A 14,702-nucleotide genomic window follows, 5' to 3' on the forward strand; every position below is an offset into this window, starting at 1 on the left:
CCCCCCCGCCGCACCGGCGCCCGCCCGCTGCCCCGGCCGGCACCGGCGGAAGGGCGGCGGAGCGCGGGGCCGCGCGGCGCCGGCGGGAGCGAGCGGGGACATCGGAAGGGTTTCGGGGGAGCACCCGGGTGGGGGCGGGGGGGGCGGGCCGGAAGTGACGTAATAGGGCGGAAGCTCCTCCCGCCCCGGCGCTTCCGCTCGCTCGGCCGTGGGGCTGCGCAGGGCTTTTCATGGTGAGGCGGCGGCGGCGGCGACGTGGGGCCCGGGGCGGGCGTGGGGCGGGCGTGGGGCAGGGGGGGCCCGGCGAAGGGGGGGGGAGCTGGCCCCGGGCGCTGCCGTGGGGGGGGGGGAGGCCCGGGGCTGGGGTACGTGGAGGGGCGCAGGGTGTGTGTGGGGGGGGGGGCGGCGGCAGCGGTCCGGTTGGGGGGGGCGGTTAGCAGGGCCCGGGGTGCACTGGGGGGGGGACCTGGGGGGGGACCCAGCCCCCGGGGGCGCTCTGGGGGGTAAGACCCCGCCCCCGGGGTTTGGAGGGTGCTGGCTCTAAGGGGTTGTAGGGCTGGGGGGGGCTGGAAACAGGGGAGGTCGCGGTGTTTGGGATGATCCAGGGTTTGGGGTGATCCAGCCCCCGAGGTTGGGGCGCTTAGAGAAAGGGGGGGTCCCAGGTTTGGGGGATCCGGCTCCTGGAGCTTGGGGTGCTCAGGGTCTGGTTTTCTGGTTCAGGGTGTGTGCGGGGAGGGTCCTGTCCCCCTCCTCCCCCCGGCTGGGCTTTGGGGGTGCTGGCACACTGCTCAGCGTGGGGTGGTTTGGGAGAGCGGCTCTGGGGCACCCGGGGGTGCATCCCTGAGGCATAAGGCCACGCAGGTGGTGGGGTGCTGGGCTGGGCCCTGGTGATTCGCATCGTGCTGCAGCCCAGGTCCCTCTCTGGGAGCCCAGGCGCGGCTCATGGCTGAGCAAGGGGTGAATTCAGCTGCCTGGTGGCACCTAGAGCCTGGAGCTGAGGGAAGCACCTTGACAGCACTGGGCAGGCTCTGTGATGGGAGTAACCCTGTGGCCCCCTCTGCCCATCCCACTTTCTCACCCCTTGAAATGCAATATTGATGTGTAACTACAGCTCTGTTCAGGTTTGCTGTAAGAGTTTTGCTGTCAGTGACAGCAGATCAAAAATCATTTGGCACAGAAATCAGCCAGTGTACTCTGAAAGTTGTGGGACGTGGACCTGCTTGAGACAGCTGGGCTTTAATCATCACATCCTGTCGTGTTCTGTGACAAAACAGTTGGCCACAAAGGAGCCTTCTGATGGAGGGCTGATCATTTGTGGTTCCCAGAGCACTCGCACTGCTAAGCTGACTTGCTGTCCTCACACACGTGTGCCCTCATTAGCCGACTGGAGTCAACTTTGTCTCAGGGCTCCAGGCAGAGGTAGTGAGTGATCCTGGACATCAGATTTCGGTGCACTGAGAAATCTGGGAGTGCAGGAAAGAGAGCGAGGCGCTTACATGTGCTTTCTGTAGAGCTACATTTGCTCTAAGAAAAAACCTTTCAAGAAAATCCATGGATAGTTTACATTTAAACACACAGAAAGTTTCCTGGATCATTTGCTCAGGCTTCTTGCGTTAGGGAATTGCCCGGTTACACACCAGATTACATGTGAAGTAAGAATGTAAGCTTTATGAGTTCTGAAAGAGGCAAACACAGCTTCTCTTTTATCTGATGTGGGAAAGTCCTGATTTTCACAGTGTAAAATATTGCCCAGCATTCTCAAAGTTCCTCACTGGCTGAGCTGATATACGCTCTTTAGCTGGTTTGTCTCACCATCAGAAAGAAGACAAAGTAAAATGACTAAAACATCTGAAAACTTTTCAAAGAGGGTGAGAGGAGCTGAGACTGATGATGCCCAGCAGGGAAGGCTGAACAGGGAACCTGTGTGGCTACGTTCAGATCTGCTGAGACTGCTGTAGCCAGCTGTGCTGGATACTGGACAAGGCATTTGGCTTGGTTTTCTCCATCGACAGAATGGAGATGTTCCATCTATTTGGCAGTAAAGCTCACAAAGTTATGAGCTCCTTCCAGGAGCTGAAGAACAACACAGTGCTGTTACTTGTGTGTAAAATAATCTGAGAAGTTAACATGAAGTTGGGTGTTGTGTAGTGGTACCAGTCTAACTGGTAACTGCTTGTTTGCAGGAAGAGATGTCGGGAGAAAGTGTGGTGAGCTCAGCAGTGCCGGCGGCTGCAACTCGCACCACCTCCTTCAAAGGGACCAGTCCGAGCTCCAAGTATGTGAAGCTGAACATTGGTGGTGCCCTCTACTACACCACCATGCAGACCCTGACCAAGCAGGACACCATGCTCAAGGCCATGTTCAGTGGCCGCATGGAGGTCCTCACCGACAGCGAAGGTAAGCGGTGCTCCCTGCAGCCCTCACACCAGCTTGCTCTCATCTGCAAGGATGCTAAGGTAGGAACAGGTTGGAGAAAGAATTAGGGAACAAACAGAGAGAGGAATATCTGGTCATTGTCCCAGATATTTCTGCATTTTATTGCTGTTTCAACTACTGTTTTCTACAGCTGAGAAACCACATGGAACAAAAGACACGTATGACTGACTAGTTGTCCAAACAGTGAGAGGATAATATGAAGTCCACAGGCCGCTGTCAGGGCCAGATAGAACAGGCTATCTTTTTCTTTTGAAATACTAATACTAAAATTCTTAAGTTTATGGGTAATGGTTAAGAAACTATGAGCCAGAACTCACTTGTTTGTTTTGAAGCTCAGAGGGCAGTTCCCTTGTCTTGTTTCCTTATCTGACGTATAAAGAGAAAATCTACTTTGAAGATTGTAGGGCTTTTTGAGCTAAAAGCTAATCTTTGAAATGAAATCTGTTTTCTTGTGAGAGTATTGACTGTTGGATTCCCTAAAACAAAAACAGTTGTGAAAATTTAGAAAATTTGCTGCAGGTATTACTGGCAGCACATGGATCTCTCCAGTTAAAGGTGTCTGGAAAGAAAGACTCTACAGGATGTCAAATTACAGCCTCCTCAAGGAGCTGTGCTCAAATGCTTTGCTTCCTTATGAAATATGTTGACTTTCTCTTCTGCTGTGATTCCTTAAAACATTAGCTATGCTATTAATTTAAACTGCAAAGATGTGTTTATATTATGGCTGTTTACAACTTTGAGAGTAATTTTATATCAGCGTTTTCATATAATGGGAGTGTCACAGACCTTAATTCAAAGCACAAGTTTCTATTTGTATGCTGGCGTTTTGCCCGTGACTATTATTTGTGAACTTGGATACATTGTTTTTAACAATAGTTACTATGCCATTCACGTTAAAGATTCAAATCACCTTTCTTGGGATTAATTAATTATTTGAAATTATTATTTGAATTTGCTAAAAGTATAGAAAATGTATCATTTGGATGATCAGTTGGACCTAGTTTTGAACGCTTTAGCATGTATTCAGCCTGTATTTAGAGGTCATGCAGAACAAATGATGGATTTAGTAAGCTTTTGGGATGAGCTTTCTTGAGACAGGAGGAAATGGATTTGGAGAAAAAATTGTAAAAAATACAACCCAGTCTGGTATCTGAATATTCCTGGTTTAGCTAGAACTGCTTATGTTTAAGCTGGGGGAAAAAAAAGTTGCATTGTTCCATTTTGTTCTACCATGGCTTTTGCAAGCTTTCAGCCACTGTATAGCATGAACCTTAGAGCTGTGGTTTTGGGACTCCAGAGCAAAGGGCCCATGGGCTGCCTCCGAGAGGTCTGCGAAGGTTGTGTAGAAAAGCCAGTCTGTGGGTCAAACTGAAAAACCATTGTGAAATGGGAATCAGCTGCCGCCGTGGGAGGAGTGGAGAGGTGTTCAAGTGGAAACCTGTGAGCCAGTGCACTGAGGCACCTCTCTCCTTGCTGCTAAACTTCAGGCAACTCCAGGGAGACACAGCTTTCTCCTGTTTCTCCCAGAAACTGCTCCATATTTTACAAAATTTGGTAATTCAGCACTTCCCAAGTCCTTTGTTTTGGAACCTGATCGGCGGTTCCATGTTGGGAATGGTCCCTGCCTGGTCTCAGCGCTTCCTCCGGGCCTCCCGGGCAGGTTCCGTGGGAGCGCTGTTACGGTGTGTCCCTAAAGCACAGAATTTACTGCTGCGCTTAAGTACAGGTACTTCCACCTGGAGAGCAGCTGACAGTATTACTGCTAAGATGAGGCTAACTGGAATTTAATCCACTGAAATCTCATGCTTGCGATGTAAGATCCCAAGCTTATTTTGCTGCGAATCCCACTGTGTCTGTGTGGGATTGTTCCATTTGCCAGTTTATGTTTTAATAGGAATTTGACACTTCCTGTATGTTGTAAGTGAGACACTCCCATTGCTGTAGTTCTTGTTTTATCTCCCGCTCCCTGGCTTGTTGCTGGAAACTGGGACAATAGCATCATAGCTGTTAAAGGAAACTCTTTTTATCTGAAATTCTTCAAAATGCTGTTAGTTGGTTCCACCCAAAATCTGGCACAAAACAAATTGTTCCTCAGGAAGAGCAGCCAAACTTGTGGAGAAACTGGAAGGAGCAAAGTTTCTAAGTGATCTGTGGAATGTTTCACACTGCGTATCCTCCTCTTGGGTTAGATGCATTCGTTTGACCCCTGTGCCATCTCCCAAGCTCTTTCTCAGTGTTTAACAATTATGACATGCTGCTATTTGGGCTGTAGCAGAAATAGCTGGAGTTCTCTGGTGGTGGATGGCAGTTGATTATTTTCAGCTTAGATACTGTTTGTGAATTGTAGCAAATCTGCACATTTTGAAAATTTTATCTCCTTGCAATAGGAAGATAGAAGGATGCGAGTTTTCCAGTTCCATCAGTGTGTTTCCAGACTTTCCTTTCTGCAAAGTGTTTTTTTCCTCCTTCCCCACTGCTCTTAAACAGTTGATCAAGGTGTATATTTTTTCGTCTGTTGCTAGTAAGACTAGAGCGTCAGGTAATCTTCAGTGCCAGGATACTACTCTGTCAAGGCTTAGTCAGAAAATGTAGTCTGTTTTAGTTTCAGTGTTTGGGTGCTGTCCCTATGACTTCTTGCAAAACAGAAGTTTAATTTCCTAAAAATCTGACGTGTGTGCATATAGTTCATTATGTATTCCTACCTCAGTAAATGAATTGCAAGACATTTTTATAATACTATAATTAATAAAAGGCTTTAAAAGATCGTAGCTGAAACTCAATTCTTAGGCTCTGCAGAGCCATAACTAAGTGGCAGCAGGGTCGCTTTCCTGTGAGTCATCTCCTTTTGGCTGTATGTTTAGGCTGTTTGGTTAAAACAGAAGGTTTTTTGAAAGCTGCTTTAGCAGCCACTTGTATTTTGCAATACTGCTCAAAATATTTTCTCCTCTCCCCCCCGCCCCCACCTGAAAGAGAGCAATTCTGCTTTGGTTTCACCATCTGTAAACATGAAGTTGCAGCAGATTTTTACAGCCTACAGAGGGAATCACAGCAGAGAGGAAAACAAAGGAGTTTGGGGATCGTAATTCCGCTCTCAGCCTGCCCTTCGCTTCCCTACGTGTCTGGGGTACTCTAATAAACTTTGTCAGTGGCTGCACGTGTGGGATTTGGGTGCTCTTGTTTGTTACCATTCCTTGTGCTCCCTCAGCTTGTTAAAATGGGAGAGCTTGCTTTAAATACCTCTGCATTGAGAAATGAGCTTTTTTCTGCTCTGGTTGGATAAGTATATTGTGTTCATTAGCCTGTACCAATCTTTTGTTCCTTGATTTCTCTGTCTCTAGTGTCCCTGCCTCCAACTTTCTGGTTTGTTATTACAGTCTGTGAAAATCACAGTTGTGAGCACACACTGCGTTTTGCTTAGACAGAAGTGTAACGAGGGAGATGGAAAGCCTGTAGTAAACTGCTGGAGAACAGCTTACTTTTCAGCGGAGCAGCATGAAAGGGCTATTTGCTTTCCAAATTTAACCAAATATTCATATTTTATTAGTAATTCCATTCATGCAGAACATACAGGGTCGGCTTTAACCTACTTTCCTTATTTGTTCAAAATATGACTCCTTCCCCACAAGCGTTTCCTCACTGCATTCCTGAGCTGCAGCCCGTAAGATTGGCCTTCTGTTCATTTATGGAAACTTGAGCCTGGACATTGCGTAACAGTTTTTAAAGGTCCAGCCTGATTCAGGCAGCAGACTGGCAGCGAGAGGTGAAGGATAGATCCTTTGGTCACTGTGAAGCATTTTGTTATAGCTTTGTTTTGCTTTCTTTCCGCTATTCTCAGTAAGTAGCAGTGCTGGTGAGCTCCAGGGCAGGGGCTGTACATTACATTCTGCTTATGCGTGCTGTTGCATCATGTCTTTTAGCAGTTTTAGACATTCTGCTAATAACCAGTTGTTCTGCCAAATAACGGTCTTTGGGAATACGGAGACTGAAACAGGATTTGCAATAACACTGCTGAAGTCTATGTTGTCTTTCTCTTTCCAACCTTTTTGCACATCTGCTGGAGGTGGTGGATCATAGTAGGTCCCAACGCTGTTCAGGTACAAGACTCTTCAGCTGGGCAAGTCCGGTCGGCTCTAGTGAGCCGTCTTCATTGTGGCTATAAGAAATAGCCACATGTGTATGTAACAGGGCCCTAGGATAGAAGGCAAGAAAATAATGTGGCAGGGATTCTAGGGGAAGTGGAGGAGGAACTGGTCTGAGAGTGAGAAGTGTTTGTTCCTCTGTTTCGATTAATCATGTGTCAATAGGTGGGGAACTCTGAAAAACAAATGAGCTTCCTACCTTTCTGCCACACATGCACTTGGAGAAACGCAGGAGGTGGTGCATTCCCTGTGCAAGTGCGGCTTTCTGCCAGCTCAAGCAGAGAATCGGAGTTGCTCTTTCTTAGCAGGAAGCTGCTCGGTACAGCAGTCCCAGGCACTAGGAGTCATGGGACACCGCTCTTTGGGACGCTCCAGCCTGACACACAGCACTAATATTTTCCGAGCTGGTTTCTCACTGGGGACTGGAGGAAGCCAAGGTAAAGATCCATTGCTGTGTTTTCCTCTGCTGTACTGTACTGTGGTCTTCCCCTCTCCCTAGGCTGGATTCTGATCGACCGCTGTGGGAAACATTTTGGGACGATACTGAACTACCTGCGTGATGGGGCTGTGCCGCTCCCTGAGAGTCGCAGAGAGATAGAAGAGTTGTTGGCTGAAGCAAAGTACTACCTGGTCCAGGGCCTGGTGGACGAGTGCCAGGCAGCCTTGCAGGTAGGTCGCAGAGCTGACGAGGAGCCCAGTTACCCCCAGTACAAGGGAAGGCTGAGATGAGGAGCTTGCTCTGGTTGGGAAGCAAGCTGTGGGCAGAGCTTTGCTGTGCACAGCAAGATTTTCTGCTGGTTTCTACTGGGTGCCTTTCTGAGGCTGGATTATGGCCAGGAGTTGAAATACTTCATGTCGTTTTTCTGCTGGCGTCTAGTCACATCCAGAAAACCGTACCAAGCTGTTATCAGCAGGCAGTGCCACCCAGTTACGGTGGAGGAAGAGCAGTTGCTCAGTTTCCCTCCACTCGCAGCTGTGCAGGGAGCAGAAGCCTGGCTCCTCCACGGTGTTCCCCACGGACTGTTCAGGGTCTCGTCTGGTGAAATGATCCTGGGTTCTTTGCCCTCAGTGCAAACTCTTACCATTTAAATACAGCTATAACATTCAATCCCTGGGTTTCAGAGAGAGCACACATGAGCAGCTTGGACTGTCCCAGCGGGATGCTGCCTGGAGGCTGGAGTGCCAGCCTGGCACAGGACACAGGCCAGAAACGGCCTCCCACTGCAGTGGGAGGATGGACAGTGGACTTGTGTCGCTTGGGCTGTAGCACAGAATATGCAGGACCTTTCCAGTTAATATGGATGGTGCCCTAAGGTCTGTTTACATTCAGCTGCTGTTTAATTCTTGTTTCAGCAGAACAAAGATGCATATGAACCGTTTTGCAAGGTACCAGTGATCACTTCTTCCAAGGAAGAGCAAAAACTTATAGCCACTTCTAATAAGGTAAGAAAGGTCAGGCTGTGCTGTGTCTTGGGTGAATGCTGGCCTGTTGCCCTGAAAGTTGCATGGGACCTTGACCAAATAGTCTTTAGAAGGTGGTCTTTAGTTTTCAGCAATGGGCTTATCCTAAAATACAGGTGCTTTAACTGTTGTAAGTGCAGGACATTGAAAACCTACAGCAGACTAACCATTTCTGCTGAATTAATCGTCAAATATTGCTCAGGCTGGGCCTGTCTATGTCTTTCTCCACTTTACGTATTAAAATAGAAGGCGTAGGCAGTAGCAGGCTGATCAAGCGGATCATCAGGGCTATCAGATCTTTCATTTATTTGTCCACTCTCATTAGTAATGACAAATACTTACTTTAGATGAAGTGAATTAATGACTCCTGTTCCTGGAAGCCTGCTAGTTGCAGCGGGTGGAAGGGTGGAGGCTGGTGATAATGATTAGCCTTGGCAAAAAGACAGAGGGAGGATAAGAATGAATTATGATCTAGTCACAGAAGGGATTAGAAGGGATTGCAGCCCCATTGCCAACTGGTGCATGACAGTTTTGCAACAACAAAAACAAAATCCCACTGGGCTTAGGCCTGATGGTGTCATTTCATATTGCAGCTCCTCTACTGAACGGTCCTGGGACTGCACTGAGATTCCAGCTCTTAGTGCACTTCCTGTAACTGATCTGTTTTGTTTTTCACAGCCAGCAGTGAAGTTGCTATATAACAGAAGCAACAACAAATATTCCTATACCAGGTAAATAACTTCAATTGTACTTCTTTGAAGACGTTCATAAACTAAAGTCCATGATAAGCCTTTGCTTTTTCTTCAGTCAGAACCAATGGCAGATTGGTGCTGGCATGCACTCATTTTTTTCCCCAATTAGTTTCAAAATCAAGGCAGAAAGGAGCCTAGTGTGATCAATAGAAGATTAAGTATGTGCTTTCTGTGACAGAAAGGTTCCTCTAATACTTAGGTGCAGCTGGCAGAGGCTGCTGACCGCCTGCTGCCCTGCATTCCCACGGGCTGCAGTACGTTAGTCGAGTACAGGAAGCCTTCCATGGTGCAGTGTTTCCAGTATGTGGTAAAATCATTAAGTCTGGGTCCTTGTCCTCCTTTTGCTATGTCGGTATAAAAGTTGCATGGCATAATGCTGTCACCCTCCAGCTGGGGCTAAGCCTGAGCTGAAGAAATGGTTTCATCTGGGTGATAGGCTTTTGTACACAAATGCAGTGCCCTTGGACAGTAGTATTCACAGTCCCGTTGATGTCATGTTACTGCTTCTTCAGCAGCAGGGTATCCTGCTTGTACTAGTCAAATGAGTTACCACTGCAGTCCTGGATACCACCTCTAATCACTACCTTGGTAGAGACGCAGTAAGTCAAAGGAAACCGGGCGTATGGGCCTCTAAATGCTCGCTGTCTGAACCCCGCTTCTGTTCTGTGTGCTGTCTTAATTACCCTTCTGTGACTGCTGCTCTCCTTGATCTCTCACAGTAACTCTGACGACAACATGCTGAAGAACATTGAACTATTTGATAAGCTGTCCTTGAGGTTTAATGGGAGAGTGCTCTTTATAAAAGACGTGATAGGAGATGAGATCTGCTGCTGGTCTTTTTATGGGCAGGGACGGAAGATTGCCGAAGTCTGTTGCACTTCCATTGTTTATGCTACTGAGAAAAAACAGACAAAGGTACAAGTAAACCCCTGAACGCTCCCAACGGCAGGTCCAGCTGCCATCAGGCTGGCCTCCTGACATCTGTTCTGTTTTGAACACTCCCTTCATTGTTTAGCATGTCTATGGAATAATCGATGCCATTCAAAGCAGGAACAGCTCAGTGGAGCTGATCCTGTGTGTTCCTTAGGACAGGGACTCTGAGGCTGTAGCACTTAACACAGGGCGGTTGTGATATTTCATAATGCAAGTTCATTCCGACTCTGGTCTTTAGACAAATTTGTGCACTTGACCAGGTCTGGTTTACATTCCTGTGTAAAAACAGTTCCTGAAGAGCAATGGCATTCCTTCCCCATACCTTCTTCCTTTCCCAAGGAGCGAGGCGTCAGAATCTGCCCTGCAGACAGGCCAGTTCTGAGAAAGCTGGTTGTTGGGCCCCAGGGTTGAAAGCAGATAAAAGAGCAAGAGCATTTGTGCTAGAAAGGATTTCTACAGCCAGAGTGCAATCGGGAAAATTTAAAAAACCAGAGAGGTATCAAGAGCAAAAAGCGAGGTATCCTGCTGTCTGCAGTGACTGACAATAGGTGAGAGTGACCTTATTTCTCTTGGGGGCCAGGTGGAGTTCCCAGAAGCCCGCATTTATGAGGAGACACTGAACATTCTGCTGTACGAGTCCCAGGATGGGCGAGGACCCGACAACGCACTCTTAGAAGCCACAGGAGGGGCAGCTGGCCGCTCCCATCACTTAGATGAAGATGAGGAGCGAGAGCGCATTGAACGGGTGCGACGAATTCATATTAAACGTCCGGATGACAGGGCACATCTGCATCAGTGAGCTGAGCGACAGCTGCAGACTGCACAGTCCTGCCTGGAAGGCGCTGCCCTCGCCTGGTCCTTTATCTACAGTAGGTGATCAGGCACCTTAACTTCTATTCAGCGAAGTCTGTAAATTATGTTTTGTAACAAACTAGATTATTTGGAGTATTTAAGTGAAGTAGTTCTAGAACAAGAATAAAAAAGGTTATTGGGCATGTGATAGGTATTGTAAGGCCCTATTGAGCATCTGGAGAAATGCCCTGAATTTTTAGCACTCTCATTTTTACTATTGTGTGGCTGGTGAGGAAGAGGGCTGGCTTCCTTCGGCTTTAGTAATTATCCTGCACTTTAAAAAAAACATAGAAAAAGAAAAAAAAAGAAAAAATAAAAAGGTCAGTCAGTCGCATACCTTCCCCCGAGGCACTCGCTGACCCTATCCCCTCTTAGGCCTTACGGCATGGGAGAAATGCCATTATCTAAACAAACCAGAGCTACTGTAGAATTCCCTCTCCTCCAAGCCCGTAGGCGATAGGGTTGGTAGCTCCGGAGTGCCTCAGTGTGACTTCTGGAAGGACAAATGGCATGTGCTGGCTGGGTTCCTGCAGTGCTTGGGGGCAGAAGGAGCCTGCGCAATGCCAGGCTGCGTTGGTGGCTGTGCCCTCGGGGCAGGTGGAAGGGAGCACGAGAACAGCTTGGGCTCGGCTTGCCAGGCAGCTGTGCTCCCGGTGTGCTCCCTGCAGCTCCCGGGACCTGCCCTCCAACAGTTCGGTGAAACTCCTGCAGCACCGAACTGTAGAGACCCACCCCTGCTTTATTGGTGCAGTTCAAGGGTGGAAGATGTTAAAATTCCTCCAGGAGGAGGATTAGGAGCAAATTGTACTTGATTGCTTTTCCTTAAGGTGGTGTTGCTACCAGCTAGTCAGCGCTTACTACTTTTGCTTCACCCCAGATCTCCGTTGGGGTGTTTATTTTCCATCAGATTCTGGATCTGTGAGCTGTGCTTTCTTTGCTCTTTGCCACAGGTAAGATTTCATCACAGGTTGCAAACACTCCACGCAAGCCTGGTGTAGGTAGGAGGCCAGCGGATGTAGTTCAAGTTCTGTAACCGAAAGAGGAGCATGGTCTTGCTTTGAGCGAGGGCAGCGAGATCGCCGTCGGGCAGAGGAGTAGACAGTGGCACAGAGGGAGTTATTCCTTGTTTGCCTCTATCCTGAGCATATTTCCAAGTCTCTTCAAGGATGGCAGCTGTGTGTGAAAGGGCAGAGCTAAAATGTTGTGTGGAGAAGAGAGATATTCTAGTTTTCTAAGAGTACTTTTCTATTATTAATTAATATTTTATCTACCTCCTAGTCTCTTGTTGCCTACTATGGAGTCAAGTAGCAATTACAGTGGAAGATCATGTATTATTCAGTGGGATTGGATGCTAAAGGATAATGAGAAGAGCCACAATTGTAATGGTTAATATAACAAATCTTGGGAGGGAGAGAAAGAACACCTGCAGTAGGAAGCCTTAAACTTCAATCAGGGTGACACCTTGGCACACACCAGGATACTTTGGCTCTTTCTAGAGTTTTTTGTATCTTCATATGGAATATGTAGGCCTGGCCTTAATGACCAGACATCCCATACAGAGCTGCGACTCCGTGTTCCTGTTACTCAGTGACGTGGTTAGTTGCTTTTGTCAAGCTTCCTGCTGCAAGGATTCCTTTTCCTGACTCAAAGCTGATTATGGCATATTAACACTTTAAATACCAAAGGTGTTGTCAGCATCACCAGCTACGTTACTCTAGTACTTGTATTTCTAATAGCGGTTACATCCAAAACTACGTATAGCCTGTCTTTAGCGGCTAAAATAAAGCATTAAGCCTTTTGTTTGCTCAGTGGTACAATTTTGGAGCGTTGTGTAAAGCTAAAAAAACTTTCAAAGTTAGGTTGAGGACTTCCTTTTAGTAACCAAAGAATTTTCTAGTTATAGACAGCTGGTGTCTGTGTGGCAGATGTGGTCATTGTACCTGTCTACTCTTTCTTCTTCAGATCCTGATTGATATGTAAGAGCTCAGCAGGAAACAAAGTGTCAGTTATACTGTAGTTTAATAGCTCCAGCTATGTCCTGACGGTTACAGGCTTCTATTTTAAGCTGTACTGATGTGTGTGTCACTGATACAACACGTCTTAGGTTTGTGGGAGTTCATAGCGCAGACTGTTGTTCTGAGGGATCCAATGCCTCTCCCTTCTTACAGGGGGCAGAGGGAGGGCGGTGGAAGACAAGTCCCCTGAATTGTTCCGTCTCTTCAGCACTCTGTGTTTTGACGCTTACTGGCGTGTTAACAGGCTCTCAGTGGGTGTTTGGGTGCCTGTGACTGACCTACTGTCCTTGACATGGTTTAGAAGCTGCAGTTTAAAGCCATTCAAAGTCCCTTGTCTCAGCCGTCCATCTGTGCTCTGCAGGACGTTAGAGAATGAAAAGGAAACACCAGCTGATTACTGTAGAATACAGTGAGGGTCTAGAGAGCAAACCCTGCTTCCTCCTTTAATGCTATAGCGGTGGCTCCCTCCTGTACGATACGAGGGACAGGCCATCCTCCTCCTCCTCCTGCTCAGCTGGACTTTTAGCTGTGCTGATTTCCCCAGATGGTGCAGAGGAGACTCCGGCAACCCAGCAGTGGTTGTTCAAACAGCATCCAGTAGCTCATTGTAGTGTAACAGCAGGTTTGGCTCTAGGAGTTGAAGTGTGTTGACACCAGTGCTAAGCACCTGACAGATCACACCTAAGTGATTAACTTCTCTGTAAATAGTTCCTTAACTGGTTTCAGCATTTCCTCTTCCAGTTTTTACAAACTTAGTTCTTAAAGGGGGGGGGGGGGGGTGATTACTTGTAATCTTTGTACAGTTGTTTGTAGCGGTATTGTTCATTTTAGTCAGTCACTCCAGGAGATTTGAGGCACAGGTTGAGTAAATTGGAAATTCTGTATTGGATTTATGGACACAAGCTCTGCCTTAACACACTCCTCATTTAGCCCTCTAATTGCTGTGGTTGCGTAATAGAGCTGTACTGTTGTCATGTGTTACAACATCCTTCACCTGCTGGCCATTTGCCCTTGGTACAGGTTTGACTGTTCTGTCAAGGGAGACTTAGTGCACAAAAGCAGCTCCCAGAGCCAGGTAATGCCATTGCACAACTGCTGTCAGCTCTTGAGCCTTTTTACTTTAAATGGTTTTGCCTCTGTGGCTTTCAGTTGAAGACAGGACAGTGAACAGCTATCCTGGTCGCAAGCAGCTCTTACATTACCTAGTACTGTGTGACGTTAACAGTGCGTGCAGAACTGTCCTGTTTGATTCATACACACTACTCTCCAGCTCCCCAGAACAGGCGCTAATACTGACAGCATGGCAGAGCAGACCTGACTAAAATCTTACTCCAGGAAGTGTTTTTATCCTTCAAAGTGAAGCAGAAAACCTTGCCTCAAGACTGCTGCTTGTGACACAGTTAGGGCTCCAGGGTGGGCAGGAGTAATCACCAGCCACTGGCTTAAAGGGAGGTTAGGATGTGTTTACACTCCAGTACATCAGCGTAGCTGTAACACCATGGAGCAGCTGCACCTGTATTTACAGAGGCCCAGGCAGGTTCTGGAGCCCACACTGAGCTCCACCTGCTGCAGGACACTGCCGGTTCAAAGCCATTGTATATGTTTCCAAGCTCTGGTCTTCCCTTTAATGAAAGGGTAGGTGGAACCTTTTAGTCTTAACAGCACTGTTTCATTTCATGGACACCAATAGCATGTTCATCTGTTCTGTACAATCATTCCCTCCCATTTTATACTTAAGCTTTTTTGTGCATAAGTGGATATTAATGTATGGTTTGTGTTTGCAATATGTACTTTTCATTTTTTAATATAATGCAAAATAAATTAGAAATTTCATATTTACATGGGAGTTGCTTTATTACTTGTTTGAAGTTCAGTGCCTATCACGCTATCTTCATGGTCCACAGAGTTAGAAAGTACAGACGTTATCCTCCCCCTGGTTGTTAGTTTTGCCTTCAGGCTGTAGTTTCAGCCTAACCCAAGCAAACTGGAGCAGGAGCCCCACAAATTTGCCTCAATGTGAGGCAGAAGAGTAAGCACTATGAACACACAGACTGGCAGTACAGCTGCGACTTCCAGGCAGGAGGGAGCAGAGGGAAATTCTTGCCTTCCTCCTA

General features: G+C 47.4%; 2 protein-coding genes across 3 annotated transcripts in view; one reads left to right on the forward strand and one right to left on the reverse strand.

The window, feature by feature from the left end:
- The window catches only part of UBE3B (ubiquitin protein ligase E3B), a 26,198-nt gene extending 26,062 nt beyond the window's left edge, over window positions 1–136 (reverse strand). The window contains exon 1 of the mRNA XM_064521882.1: window positions 15–136. The gene's annotated coding sequence lies outside the window, so the exon portion shown is untranslated. The remainder of the gene's footprint in view (window positions 1–14) is intronic.
- KCTD10 (potassium channel tetramerization domain containing 10) lies at window positions 112–14,427 on the forward strand. Of its 2 annotated transcripts, none has more exons than XM_064521884.1 (7): window positions 112–233; window positions 2,184–2,397; window positions 7,075–7,244; window positions 7,929–8,018; window positions 8,715–8,767; window positions 9,508–9,703; window positions 10,302–14,427. In XM_064521884.1, the coding sequence occupies exons 1-7, from the start codon at window positions 231–233 to the stop codon at window positions 10,518–10,520; spliced, it is 945 nt and encodes a 314-aa protein (XP_064377954.1). In that variant the 5' UTR covers window positions 112–230; the 3' UTR covers window positions 10,521–14,427. The 2 variants fall into 2 exon arrangements, with proteins under 2 accessions (XP_064377954.1, XP_064377955.1); XM_064521885.1 differs by having other exon boundaries at window positions 7,932–8,018.
- The last annotated feature ends 275 nt before the right edge of the window (window positions 14,428–14,702 follow it).

The sequence above is a fragment of the Dromaius novaehollandiae genome, chromosome 17 (assembly GCF_036370855.1).
Source record: "Dromaius novaehollandiae isolate bDroNov1 chromosome 17, bDroNov1.hap1, whole genome shotgun sequence".
NCBI classification, from domain to species: domain Eukaryota; kingdom Metazoa; phylum Chordata; class Aves; order Casuariiformes; family Dromaiidae; genus Dromaius; species Dromaius novaehollandiae.